Source organism: Schistocerca gregaria, chromosome 3 (genome assembly GCF_023897955.1).
Source record: "Schistocerca gregaria isolate iqSchGreg1 chromosome 3, iqSchGreg1.2, whole genome shotgun sequence".
Taxonomy (NCBI): domain Eukaryota; kingdom Metazoa; phylum Arthropoda; class Insecta; order Orthoptera; family Acrididae; genus Schistocerca; species Schistocerca gregaria.
Genome location: NC_064922.1, coordinates 564,954,049 through 564,969,134, shown reverse-complemented (window position 1 = coordinate 564,969,134; position 15,086 = coordinate 564,954,049). Strand labels below are relative to the sequence as shown.

The following is a 15,086-nucleotide window of genomic DNA, read 5'->3' as shown; positions in this document are numbered from 1 at the left end:
AGAGAAGTAATAAAATGAGCTCTAACAAGGAAAGTAAGCGTTTCCGGACACATGTCCACGTAACATATTTTCTTTCTTTGTGTGTGAGGAATGTTTCCTGAAAGTTTGGCCGTACCTTTTTGTAACACCCTGTATAAACCCAACGGACGTATTGTTTAAGTCTTTAGCGCTTGGGAGTGTTTGTGTTCGAGATTTTAGTGTCCCGAGGTTTCGTGTCTCCTAATTTCATGCACCACTGTGTGAAATAGTGAAATTCAGTGGAAGCCGGGCTAGTTAAAAGTAAATTTCTTTTCGTTTAATTTATTGTCAAAAGTATGAAAACTGACAGAACTGAGATAAATAACATCCAGCGAACATCTCAATCAGTTAAAAATCGATATCATTAATTCCAATTTAAGAACTTGTTGCCCAAGATACTACTCAGACATCACAAGGCAATTTGACTTGTGGTTATTGACCCTATCTGGACATTTATTGTCCAGCTAAAGTGTGACCATTCATAGTAGTGAATCATATCAAAGAAACTGTGTTAATAAAAATCGATTTAAGGAAAAGCTATAGTGTCCTACGAGTTCGAACAAAGTATCACGAGAAATGAACGTACATTGGATTATCTCTGGATGATGATAATAATAGTTTATTCCTCATTAATATTGAAGAGAAAAATGTTTTCGGACAAAACATCGTGCTGTGTCAAATGAATCGTGTGCCTTTTGAAGGAATTAATTTTGTATACATGTGCCACGCTGATCAAGGATATCAATTCATTTCGAAACTCGAATCGGCTGCCTAGTAACTGTTAATGAGCATCTTTGGTAGCAGCTGCTGAACAACGCAGACAGGCGATAGTAATAACTAGAATCTAAACTTATTAACGAAAGAGACTTTTAAAAAGGGTTATTTAACACTGAATACAGACTCAAATTAGGGGAAAAAGCGGACATTATCAACAAATAATGAATGCATAAACAAACACTGGTGTGTCGCCTCGCTTTCACGTATATCGACGAGGTGAAGAATTGTGGCTGAGCATAGAAAAAGGACATTAGACTTCCGCTGATCGTGGAAGTTTCCAGTAAGCAGCAATAGGAGGCGTTACGGGCGGGAACCTGAACACGAAATTCAAAGAAAAGCAACTTGGTACATAATAAACCTGTCACTTTCATTAGGATTAAAATGTTGGACGACGATGCAGTAATTTATTACTACGTAATTTGTCCGGTAAGTCTCAGCAAATCCTTTTAGAGTACAGAGTTGGAGAACACAGTGCTAGACTTACGACTAGGTGTCGCCGTTCGCGGCTGCTTTCGGTCTAGAACGTGACCTCGCCACGTGGCTGCCTGTGTGCCAGCCAGCTCTGGACTCCAGGGCGTGCCCCCCACCCCCGCCCCCGTGGTGACCCGATCGCCAGCAGAGGCTCGCCGAATTCCGCAGATGCCAGCGCGCCCCGGCAGCCCGTAATGAATTTGAGCCCACCCCCAGCGGCCGACGTAAAACGACTCCCCAGACGAGGGCGGCGGCTGGTCAGGCCGACAAAGAGCTGCCACTTGTCCTGCTTATACCACCCTTCCCACTGAGGATATTTCAATAAAGATGAGGAAACTTAACAGTACTCTAGGCTGGTTGACACATATACAAAAAATTAGCTTTAATTTTGGTTAACTTACTGTCTTGTCAGTAACAATACAAATACACCTAATATGCAATATTGTTTTCCTGCTTCTGTCACTATGTTACTAACGCACCGGTAAACAGTCACATTTCGATCGTTATTTGATTTATTGCAAGATCAGGCAAAGTCAAAACTTACAGAACTATAGTTGCTGTTGGCAATATACCCAAACCAGATCATATTTTCTGCACAAAGTAGTCCTCGTGGAAGCAGAGATTTGTTACAGTACGGTGAATAAAAGGTAATAAAGACTGCCTTGCTTTTTGGGTAGTTATCAGTTCTTTTAAAGTAGGTATGTAGAGTCTTTTAGTAGGTACAAAGCAAAGTAAGTATGTATTTCAGTAATGTCGGGCATATCTGTTACACAGGCAGCTTCATTCTGCGGCAGTGACTTAGTACAAACGCCCTGGCACCAGACAGAAAGACAGTTAGCCTGGTAACGCGCGACCCTTTTGTCTGGCGATGCGCCCTCCAGACGGGGGCAGACGCAAGAGGAGTCTGCCAAGGGACGCCGTCAATACCAGAGAGAGAGGGGGAGAGAGAGAGAGAGAGAGAGAGAGAGAGAGAGAGAGAGAGAGAGAGAGAGAGAGAGAGAGAGAGAGAGAGAGAGAGGGGGGGGGGTGGAGGAGGTACCAGAAAGACATTTTGCCTATGGAGAGGCATGGCTGACACATTACCACTTTTTATTTTAAAAACAGTTTTTTTTCAGTTCACGAATGATCAGTATTTGAAGATGCTGTGCGATGGCTGGAAAAAGTATCAACTCTTGGATTGGAAAGATCGAAACGTGACAGTTGACATTTACGAGCTGCAGCACAGTGAGTGTGGTACGATAACTTTGAAGTGGAAGAAGCTGCAATGAAGAACGTACAACTATAGCGGCGATGTTTCTCAAGCGGCAACCGCTTTTCATTTCCAGACTTCAGAATGTACAGTACCTGTACCTGTGTAGATAAGACTCTTTCACATACTACTTACTAAGCGCCTTGCAAAGCATTTGCAGAATTTACGACAAAGTATTTGAGAGTGCTTCCCAGCAGGGATGAGGTTTTCATCGATGTGGAGAGTGCAAGAATCCTGCTGAACCATAGACTTTGTAAATAATTTTATCAGACTGTGATGAAAAACCAATGTGCAGGAATCACATTAGTGCTAATTTTAGAATTTCTTCGCTTAGCCGTCTTCCACCTTTAACGAAGAAAAATGTTGGACGAAGTAAAATAATTGTCTTATGTCTGGAAAGCTTTTTATTTATGTAAAACGAAATCGAGGCTATAGAGTGGATATATGACGGACTCGAAAACGTTAAGTGGTAAACGCCCCAAGTAGTCATCAACGTCACAGAGAAAGATACCATAAGGAGTGCACCAATGAAGTGTTACAGGACCGCTCTTGCTCTTTGCGTAGCAAACGACCTGACGGATAGAATAAGCAGCAAACTGCAAGTCTACGCTAAGTTTGAGGAGGATACAGGATGACTTAGACAGTGTATCTATTTGGTGTGGTGAATGCCAACGCACTATAAATTTAGATAAAAAAAGAGTTTTATGCGAATGAGTAGGAAAAACCATCCTGCAGCTTTGTAATATAGTGTCAACGGTGCACTACTTTACACAGTTGCGTCCGTGAAATATCTAAGTGTAACGCTGCAGGGCGACGTGAAGTGGCAGGAGCACTTAATGGCTGTTGCAGGGAAAGCGAATAATCTACTTCAGTGTTTTGGAAGAGTTCTATGGAGGCGTACCTCATATAGGACTATAAAAGAGACCGCAGACGGAACAGATATGCGACCCAGTCGAGTGTTTGGGACTCCCATCAGCTCGGGTGAAATCTACATCTGCGTCTACATAGGTGCTCCGCAAATCTCATTTAAGTGCCTGGTGGAGGGATCATCGAACCACCTTCACAGTTCTCTATTATTCCAATCTCGTACAGGGCGCGGAAAGAACGAACACCTGTATCTTTCCGTGTGAGCTGATTTCATGGTGATCGTTTCTCCCTGTGTAGGTCGGCGTCAATAAAGTATTTCGCCATCGGAGGAGGAAGTTGGCGATTGGAATTTTGTGAGAAGATTCCCCCACAAAGTAACACGCTTTTGTTTTAATGATGTCCATCCCAAATCTTTTTATCATTTCAGTGACACTCCCCTCCCCCTCCCCCATATTTCTCGACAACACAATACGTGCTGCCACTGTTTAATCTTTATCGATGTACTCCGTCAGTCATCTGGTAAGGATTCCACAGCGCGCAGAAGTATTCTAAAAGAGAACGGAAAAGCGTAGTGTAGGCAGTCTCTTTAGTACATCTGTTACGCTCAACATTTTCTGTGTGTTCCCTCCAATTTAAGTTGTTCGTAATTGTAAGTAGTTGAATTTGCAGCCTTTAGACTTGACTGAATTATCGTGTAACCGGGGTTTAACGGATTCCTTTTAGCCCTCATGACGATTACCACACACTTTTCGTTATTTAGGACCAATTGCCAATTTTCGCACCATTCAGTATCTTTTCTAAATCTTTTTACAATTTATTTTGATCTTCTGATGACTTTACTAGTCGGTAAATGACGGCGTCATCTGAAAAACAATCTAAGACGGCTCCTCAGATTGTCTCCCACATCGTTTATATAGATAAGGAATAGTAAAGGGAGGGCCTATAACAATACTTGGGGAACGCCATAAATCGCCTCTGTTTTACTAAAAGACAAGGAAGCAATTTAGAGGCGTGTCGCTGTATATCTTACCGCTGGGCTCGGTCGACAGGCCTGTGTAACGGAAATGCTCTGCGATGCGGAGGAAGGGGGGGCGGGGGGGGGGGGGGGAGGAGGAGGAGAAGTTCTTTCCCCGAACCCGAAACTCTGGGTATGCCTGTAGAACCGCGACTTGCGACTGCCCGCAGCACGATCGTTCTGCCACCAACATCCATCTCGCATAAGAATCTGAAAACAAAAGAAATGTCGGCTAGTGCCGAAGCATGTACACAGTCTTTTTCCCTTGCTCCATTTGCCAGTGAAAGAGGGAAAGGAATGACTAGCATCCTTCGTCAGGCTGTTTATGATGGCTCGAGCACTGTATTTGTAGCTGTAGACGGAGTGAAGGCATAACAGTATAAAACTTTTGTATTTTGGAGGAGCAGTGCCAGAGTCGAGATGGTACAGCAGGACTGGGTACTCACTGATGCAGCACACGGCGAGCAGGCGGCCAGCGTCGTCCGGCGGATCGCACTCTGGGAAGAAGGGCTTGAGCACGTACACGCTGAACGTGAGCGCCACGATCGCCTGCGAGCAAGGCCGCACGATCATGCACTCGATCCACAGCCGCACGAACGCCAGAAACGGTCCGAACGTCTCCATGATGTACGCGTAGTCAGCGCCGCTCTTTGAGATCATGCAGCCCAGCTCGGCGTAGCAGTAGGCGCCCACCTGTCAACAACAACAAAAATCATGACGTCATTTAATCGCCGCCCGCCACCTTTAGTGCTGCGCTGTACGTAAGGCATCCTGCAAAACTGCGTGAACAACACAGCTTACACATACAGTGCGAGCTAAATAAACTTCAACTACTTTAATGGGTCATAACATTTGAACCAATCGTTTCACCGTATTCTTCGACGTTCTGTGAAGTGTATCCTCACCAGCATTGCTTATTTCGCGCGTAATAGCCTCAGGGAATTCTGCAGTTGTTCATGGTCTCTTCTTGTACATTAGGCTTTTAAAGATACCAAAAATGTTCAAATGTGTGTGAAATCTTATGGGACTTAACTGCTAAGGTCATCACTCCCTAAGCTTACACACTACTTAACCTAAATTATCCTAAGGACACACACACACACACACACACACACACACACACACATACACACACCCACACACCCGAGGGAGGATTCAAAACTCCGCATAGTCCATGACTGCACCGCTGTAGACCGCTCCGCTGTAGACCGCTCGGCTAATCCCGCGCGGCTTGAAGATACCCTCCACAAGAAAAAAAAAAAAAAAAAAGCCCAGCAAGCGCAGAATCATACAGGACAAAGGAGTTAATGCGCAGAAACGACAGTCAACTTGCCAACATGGAACGCTATTTCTGATTCTTCCAGAGCTACTAAAATCATTAAAACAACATTTTCCGTTTCCACGAGCTTTCCGAAGGAAATTATGACTCAATAAAGAAGTTCAGGTTTATAGGATCGCGCTGTACATTTGTTGAGGTTTCCTGGAAAACGTCAGTAGTAGTAGTAGTAGTAGTAATCGTTGTCTTCGGTTCTAAGGCTTGTTTCATGCAGCTCTCCACTTTAGTAAATCCTGTGCAAGCCTCATCTCTGCTAACTATTGCGATCTACGAGGCTGCAATAGCATTACGCTGTAGAAGTGACCTGCAATTTATTATCTGAGAAACAAAGCTGCTTTAAGTGATAAGAGTGTACTGGACCGGTTCTCTGAATTTGTCAACACAACGGAACGAAAGACGTCACCGTCAACACAACGTATTTCCACTTAGACCAATACCCAATGGTGAAGCAAAAAGTCAGATCTGCTGCACGCCAAATACGCCAGTTCTGCCCAGGGCGGACATTCACACAAGTAACGTAACTTGGAAATAATTAAATAAAGGAAACCTACGGACGATGGGGCAATAGCAGAGAAAATACTTGAGCAGAAGCTGTTAAAAAAGTGCGACCGGCGAAATGATGAAAGAAAGTACTTCGCCACGTCACATTGATACGAAAAGTAGTCTGATGTACTGGAAATCGCAAGTGGCAACTACAAGCAGCATCCACTGATCTGATGTACTGAAGTGCTTTAATTTTCTGCACCCGCAGCTTCGTCTGAATTTTTTTTTTAAGAAAGGCGTTTTGATCCACCAGCTTTACATACACAACGTTATTCTCAGTTATGATGATTGCTAAAACTGAAACCGGTTGAGAATAAAGGTGTACACGTACAGCTGGTGGCTCAAAATGCTTTTCTTCAAATGCTACTTAGGGTCAGTACCGCCATACCTGCTGCCGCTCGCTACCTCCCTGCTTGTGGCACGGTTCATTTTAAATAAGGATTACCAGAATGAGATTTTCACTCTGCGGCGGAGCGTTTGCTAATACGAAACTTCCTGGCAGATTAAAACTGTGTGCCGGACCGAGACTCGAACTCGGGACCTTCGCCTTTCGCCGTCAATTGCTCTACCGAGCTACCCAAGAACCCGGCACACAGTTTTAATCTACCAGAAAATTTCATATCACAGCTCGCTCCGCTGATAGTGAAAATATCATTCTGGAAACATCCTCCAGGCTGTCGTTAAGCCATGTCTCCATAATATCCTTTCTTCCAGAAGTGCTAGTTATGCAAGTTTCGCAGAAGAGCTTCTGTGAAGTTTGGAATGTAGGAGCCGAGGTACTGGCAGAATTGAAGCTGTGACGACGGGTCGTGAGTCGTACTTGGGTAGCTCAGTTAGTAGAGCACTTGCCCGCGATAGACAAAGATCACGAGTTCGAGTCTCGGTACGGCACACAACTTTAATCTGACAGGAAGTTTTATTGATTACCGATTTAGCGTGCTACTTGTTAACAATTTGACGTGAATGATCGGGAGTGGTTCTAAAGCAGTTACCTTTTCTTCAAGTACTTGACAGCTCCTCCCGCTGGAGGGCATGGGCGTGTATGTGTTAGTTTAAGTAGCGTGTAAATCTAGGAACCGATGACCTAAGCAGTTTGGTCCCTTAGGAATTCACACACAATTCAACACACACTTGACGGTCGTAAATATTTACCCACAAAATTACTGATTTTATCATTTCCTTATTCTGCAATGTCTACCAATTTGGTTCAGACACAAAGAGACGCAGATGGTTTAACTGAATTACTTCCTTTTATTAGTAGCAATAGTGGCAGTAGCCCGCAGGCTAGTTTTCGTGGAAGCCTATATTCTTGGGACCTGCATCTATCTAAATCTGCTAACAGCATTCAAGTCTACGTCTATAATTTTTAATCTCCTCGCTCCATGAACTTCGTTACTTTTGTTTGATATCTCAGGACGTTTCAATCAAATTCTGTTTAGGTTATAGAACTAAAATCTGCTACACGATTCGATTCTCTGACCTTTTCACTGTTACTCGACCCAACCATCCTCTTACACGTCAGCTACTGCCCTGGTATTGGATCCACGGAGACCTGCCGTTCTCTTCCACCCGTATTGTACCTTGTGCAGTGGGTTAGCTCCTCGGTAAACATGTTTCCGGCCGCCTCTAACAAATCTGGTTAGGAATCTTCAATGCTGACTCCACGCAATGCTTAGATATCTGTGTAGATCAGCTGCCGCCCTCCCTTATGCAAAATCCCAGGTTCTCAGAAAAAGAAACTATTTATTCAGGTACCTAACAGAGAGAAGCATCATGATTCCGGAGCTCATGGCCATACTATACAAGATACACCGATGAACCAAAACATTATAACCACCTGTTTAATGGCGTGTTCTTCCACTTTTAAAACACAGTACAACAGAGATTCTACTAGGCATGGATTCTGCAAGTTCTTGACAGAATTCCAGATGTATGTGGCACAGATATCTACGCACAGGTCAAGTAATTACGGAATGGTGGTTTAGGGTTACGCAGCTGGTGCACGATACGTGTTCGAATGGGTTCAGATCAGGCGCATCTGTTGCCCAAGACAATGTCAGTTCACTATATAACGCCCCTCAAACACCATAGAACGGAGATGATGGCGACGCTGCTGATGGAGATGGCGACGCTGCTGATGGAGATGGCGACGCTGATGATGGAGATGGCGACGCTGATGATGGAGATGGCGACGCTGATGATGGAGATGGCGACGCTGATGATGGAGATGGCGACGCTGATGATGGAGATGGCGACGCTGATGATGGAGATGGCGACGCTGATGATGGAGATGGCGACGCTGATGATGGAGATGGCGACGCTGATGATGGAGATGACGACGCTGATGATGGAGATGACGACGCTGATGGAGATGACGACGCTGATGATGGAGATGACGACGCTGATGATGGAGATGACGACGCTGATGATTGATTTGCGGGGCGCTCAACTGCGCTGTCTTCAGCACCCGTACACATGCCCAATCTGAACAGACAGTCCAATCTAGCCATTTTCATGAATGATGATGGAATGGTGAGGACAACACAAACACCCAGTCTCCGGGCAGAGAAAATCCCAATCCGGCCGGGAATCTAACTCGGGACCCCGTGATCCAGAGGCAGCAACGTCAGCCACTAGACCACTTGCTACGGACACACAGAATGATTCTGACCTTGCAACACAGACAGTAATCAGTTACCCTGCTGGAAGATGTCATCGCCTTAGGGGGAGACTTCAGATCTGAAGCGATGCATGTGATCCGCAACAATGTTCACGCTGTTCACTGTTGTCATGATGCCTTCGATTACCATCGCGGATCCCGTGGAAGCCCAACTCAATGTACCTTACGGCATCCCTCAACGACGGTGGCGCGGTGCATGTATCGTGCAACCCTTCGCCTGGATCGCGGCATGTAAGGACCCAACCGTCAACCTGGTGTAACTAGAAAAGCGATTCATTCGACAGGCGACACGTTTCTATTGATCCACAATGAAAACTCAGTTATGCTGTGCCCACTGCAATGATGACTGGCGATGTCGTTGGGTCTACACATGAACACGTAGGGGTCGTGTGATGTGAAGCTTCGTGTTCAACGAAGGCCTTTGGACAGTGTGCTCCGTAACACTTGTGCCTACAGAAGGACTCTTTCGTCAGATCTGCCACACATCACTACCTATCCTGGATTACACAGTGGGCAATCCTCCGACCTCTACAGTTTGTAATGAGACGTGGTCGTCCAATACCATACGGAAGGAATACTTGTTATTTCATCATCCTTCAGCTACCTTTCACAGGTGTTCACAACAGTAGTACTCGTAACAGGCGACCTGCTTCGGCGTTTCAGAGATTCTCATTTCCAGCCGCAGCGCCACAACAATGTTCCCTTTGGAACCTTCCTTCAATGGATTTCCGTATTAGGGGCCCGTATCTTCGCTATTGTGACTGTCAGTTCGTCTCTGTTCCGCTTACATTGTTTCCTTACTGTGTCTCGTGCCCTCAACACCACCGAGGCATTCAACTTCGCGGTGGACAGTGGTGATAATATTTTGGCTCATCAGTGGCTGTATCCATGGATAATAAGACCAGCTTCCTACGTCACACTCAGTAATACACTCGCTGTTCCAGAAAGTGTGGAAAAAAGGTCTTAAGCTCTTGTGATACGAAAAACTCACAGGATCATTCAAACTTTGGTATCGATACGTGAAGAAGGCAAACCTGTTGTCTTCGGTTTATAGCCATGAGACGCCACCTGTCTCGGAAAATGTTAAAATGGTTCAAGGGGCTCAAATGGCTATGAGCACTATGGGACTTAACATCTGTGGTCATCAGTCCCCTAGAACTTAGAACTACCTTAACGTAACTAACCTAAGGACATCACACACATCCATGCCCGATGCAGGATTCGAACCTGCGACCGTAGCGGTCATGCGATTCCAGACTGAAGCGCCTAGAAATGCACGGCCACACCGGCCGGCAGAAAATATTAAATGATGGCACTTTGCTATTGTCCTTCTTAACAAAAAGATACGAAAATCTCATTCTACAACTACTTTTAGTTGCACTCGAAAGCTGAAGTGAAGCTAACGCATGAACTACGTGCGACAACTCTTGTTTTGTGTAGGTGTTGATTTTTGGGCGTTAAATCAAGTCCTCCATTAAGCAGCAGAGTAACCGCGTCTTCAAACGTTTCTGTAAGGGTCACGTGAAAGGTTATCAGCCTCGCTCAGAGACGGAGTTGATGCCAATGAAATTTTATTTCTGGTATGTGGTACGTCTTGCTCAATATCGCATGTCAAGTGTTTATGGAATTTCTCTGTTTATAAATTGTTCCCTTTTTTATGAGTGTTGCGTGGGTGTCTGTACAGCGGAAGTAAAATAATGCATGACGGGCGAAGCACGGAGGGCAAAGCAGCAGTTTAGCACAGTCAGCGAGAACATTCCTCAAAGTCAGAAGCCTACTGGCATCAAACGTGGTCCTTAATATTTTTGAGAGAGAAATTGTCAGAAAGTACGTATGAGGCACGGTAAAAGTGAATCGTGGAGTGCGTGAAGACTGAAAAATAAAATGAAGTGAAGCGTTTGAGATGTTATGTTACAGAAGGATAGTGGAAATTAAGAGAGCTGATAAGAAATGAGATTTTGAGATGACTCGGCGAAGAAAGGACTATGCGTAACATAGAAGAGACAGGATCGTAGGGCATCAGAGAAAATCTTCCATGGTACTACAGGGAGCAGTCGACGGGAAAAAAAACATTGGGGGGGGGGGGGGGGGAAGAGGCAGAGGTGGGAGTATATACAACAAGTAGCTGAGTACATTGGATGGAAATGCTTCTCAAACTGTATGATGCAGAGAGTGGCACAGGAGGGGAAATTCTCACAAAGCGGCTAATAAACTCTCCATTACGCCAAGCAGAAACTCTCCTATGAGAACATTTTGTAAATGAAATTGCGAGCCTTTCTCCCTCGCCTTTAACGCTGAGTGTATGTGTAGGTAGGCCTGAGTGCAGACAGAAGTGGGGCGAGGGTTTCCAGTCCAGGCAGCTGCGCCCCCTTGACAGCGGCAGTCCCCCTGCCGCCATTATGTCGGTATCCTGCAGGACCCGCCTCCTTTATCCCTAGGGACGCCGCCGCTCCCCTCTCAAAATACCAGGTCAGCTAGCGACAGCGCGCATGCGCTCAGCAGAGGCGCGCTGCAGCACAAGAGTCCACTCTAGAGTAGCTACAGCCACAGCTCCTGCCTGTCGCGTCACTCTTGCCGTTACATGATTTCCCATCATCCAATTTACATATTTACACGCTGTTAATAATGATACTGTGCGGATGTGGCTGTGATCACGAACTGTAGTTATAAATTTTTTTCGTCGAGTATCTTGGGAGCTGCAAGAGATCGAAAGTCGTTGAAAAGAACGCAGTACTCCTGAATGAATTCCGGTTTCTATGAAAACTAAGTAATGCCATTGAAATTTGTTAACAGTATTTACGGCCAACTTGCACGGCGAGAGTCATTGTCCACCGAACGCCCGGAAATGCTCAACTTTTTACGGTCTAACTGCACTACGAAAGCCCTCGTCCACCACAATATAGATGGCCGCTTGAATGACCACCCTGCCGGAGTTGGCTGGTGCCCGTAGTGAGCTGCTGTATCGCCTTGTCTGTGCGATTGGCGGCGCCATGCAAATGAACTTCCACAGGGAAGGAGGGCTCCACCAGTGGTCGACATAACTCTTACATAGGAACTTGCACTGGTTCCAGTCCTTTTAACGTTCAAATCCTGGTTTTTCTTCTTTTATCATGAAACCTCTGTTCTGATATGAAGAAAATACGTTACGTTTTTTCACTTTTACCAATTTGTTTGATACACTGTCCAGTCACATTAATGTGACCTTCTCTTCAGAGCCTCACTGACAACTTTTTGCCGCGTCGACCACTGCGAGACGTGCTGCAAGAGAGTCGGTGAGGTACTGGAAGGTGCCGACAGGGATGTGAAACCATGCCGACTATAGTGCTGTGGTCAGCTGCGCTAAGTTTCTCGACAGGATCCCTGGTGCGAACAGCCCTATCGAGGGGATTTCACAGATTGACGATTGGGTTTTAATCCGGGGATATGGTGCCAGTGGAGTACGGAAAACTAATTCTGATGCTCCTCAAACCGCCCACGTGCACTGCTAGCTCGTGGATCCCATCCTGGCAAGTAAAAACAAACTACATGTCCTCAAGGACAGATGCATACTTGTGTCGATCCACTGTATCTTCCAGATTGATGAGATCTCTCAAGGAATGCCAGATCGGAAAGCTTCCTCGTCCGGCCTGGACCCTTCAGACGATTGTTGCAGGGTGTTTGCTTTGTGACGTTTCACGCCGTACACGCCAAAAGGCATCTGTCCGTTGGGGTATAAAACGTGATTCATCTGAGAAGGCCACCTGTCACCGCCTAGTGGGCGCCCAGTTGGGGCACTGACGAGCAAATTCCAGCCTTCGTCGCCAATGAAATGCAGTCAACACGGGTGCATGAACCAGGCGCCTGCCGCACAGGCCCATACGCAGCAAAGTTCTGAAAGTGTCGTTGAGGACACGCTGCTGGTAGTCCCTCGGTTCATCTGGGCAGTCAGCTCCTCAAAAGTTGCACGACTGTTCGCCCGTACATACCTCTGCAGATGATGTTCACCCCCGTGATCTATGGCACTTGGTACAGAACAGTTTCCTCCGGTCTGGTTTTGGATACTGACATTCTGCCATGCATAGTATACTTGAACCAAGGCAGCATGCGAAAAGTTTATACAAACTGAGCCGTTTCGGAAATGTTTCCAACCTTGAACGGAAACCCAATGCTGATGATGATTGGTTTGTGGGGCGTCAACTGCGCGGTCATTAGCGTCCGTTCGAAGTTCCAATTTTGGCACAGTCCAAATTTTACACAATCCATTCTAGCCACTGCTACGAATGATGATGATGAAATAATGAGGACAACACTAACACCCATTCCCCGGGCAGAGAAAATTTCCAACCCGACCGGGAATCGACCCCCTTTTGGACGTTAGGTAAACCGATCTGTTTATGGATTCCGTCAACAACTGCTCTGTTTAGCGCATCCCTCGCTACACGCGTTATATAGCCTCACATCTAGTCCTGCTACCTGCCTTCTGTGGGTGGTTATTGCACGTCGATGTTGAACATAGGAGATGGTCCCTTTAAAGTGGCCGGACCGCATACTACGTTAGCTATTTTATGATGTACACACCATTTTAAGTGTATTTTTCTTACTATAGAATTTTATATTGCGCACACCTTCCGCTCGGCAGTACTAGCATTCAGATGCGCAATCGTCAGTACGCAGCAAATTTCCATATTCCGAAGTCACATATGGGGGATGCGGACTGTAGCTCTAGGAGTTCTCTATAAAGGGTGAATCACCTAAAGCTTGCCCGACAAATATTGCGGAAATAGAAAGTGCTATTGATGTCAGATTTTTCACAAAACGGATTGGTAGTCAGAGCCAATAAACAGCCGGCTGGCCCGTTTTCTTCTCGGGAGAATTCCGTCAAATCTCATCAGTAGTCGCAAAAGGGACGAGAGCAGACGAATTCAAAGCATCTGTCATTGTCAATTAGCAATAACTCCAAAATTAATATAATAAATGGAAAAGTACGATAGAGAATGTGAAATGACACAAATACATTCTCTGAAGTCTTTGAATTTCCCTAACAGACACTTTGCCAGTGTCGATACGGACACAAGGGGAAAAAATTGTTGAGATTCTCGATTCTCTGGATGGAGTAACTACCTGTATACACAAATAAGTTTGTACGGAACCCTCGGACCGTGAGTCGTCTTCACACTTATCCGGTTTTTCAAATTGATTTCATGAGAAACCCAGTGTGCCGAGCTTCTCTGTGTGGTCGTAACTGTTGCCTGACGACATTGTTACCATGCGTCGTGGAGAACTGTTTCCAGAGGCAACAGGAGTGCTGTGAAGCCAACACTGCAGCTACCAGTATGTATAGTCAGGTTTAAAGTAGTTGACATTTAGTAGATAGCGCGCTGGACTGGAATAATAACCAAAGAGAGCCTGCCACTGACGACTCCCACACTGGTAGGAAAGGCACTTTGCCTGCCAATCTCAATGGACCGTTCCAAAAGGACTTTCGTTTGTTTTAAGTTTCACTTGGCTTAGGAAGTGCGACGAAAGTAGCCGAAAACGGAGTAGAAAGACACTGCAGTTTTACGCCATATATGAATTCCAGAATTTTTAAATGATCTTTGTAGGAGATACTCTGTAAACTTCATACAAAATAAATACTGACAAAATTGCGAAACAGCGACGTACTCCGAAGCTTATGCATATCAAACGCAATGCAATATGGAACTGTGGAAAGACTCGATGCCGAGCGAAGTAATCAAGTTAACGACACATTTCATTCCAATTAACCCCTCCCTGTTTGGAGAGCGCTGATGTTTCGGAACTGTTTGCTGAATTAATGATTAACCGCTTCAATTGCTAAAAAGACCTTTAGCTGACGACACGACTGGGCATGGCTTTAATATCAAAACAATTTTGTAGTAAAATCAGAAACTTACATTGTGAAAGTGTAAATTTGGTTCTTTCATGTCAAAGCCCAAACATTCATATTATGCAAGTTATTTATCTATTCATTATACCATTATGTACAACATCTTGTTCCATTTATAATGTCATTTTCATTTGACTGGGAAATAGCTTCAGTATAAAAGCCGAAGACGGTCATGGACGAAAATTAAGGACTTCCCAGCAGCTCGAGCGGTTATTCATCCCTGCAGTATTTCTGCACATTCAG

At 45.3% G+C, this 15,086-nt stretch overlaps 1 protein-coding gene across 1 annotated transcript in view; it reads right to left on the bottom strand.

Moving 5' to 3' along the window:
- Window positions 1–15,086, bottom strand: part of LOC126356065 (large neutral amino acids transporter small subunit 1) — a 341,790-nt gene that overhangs the window by 227,174 nt on the left and 99,530 nt on the right. Inside the window, exon 2 of the mRNA XM_050006764.1 lies at window positions 4,844–5,090. Within this exon, the coding sequence (XP_049862721.1) occupies window positions 4,844–5,090 (247 nt within the window). The remainder of the gene's footprint in view (window positions 1–4,843; window positions 5,091–15,086) is intronic.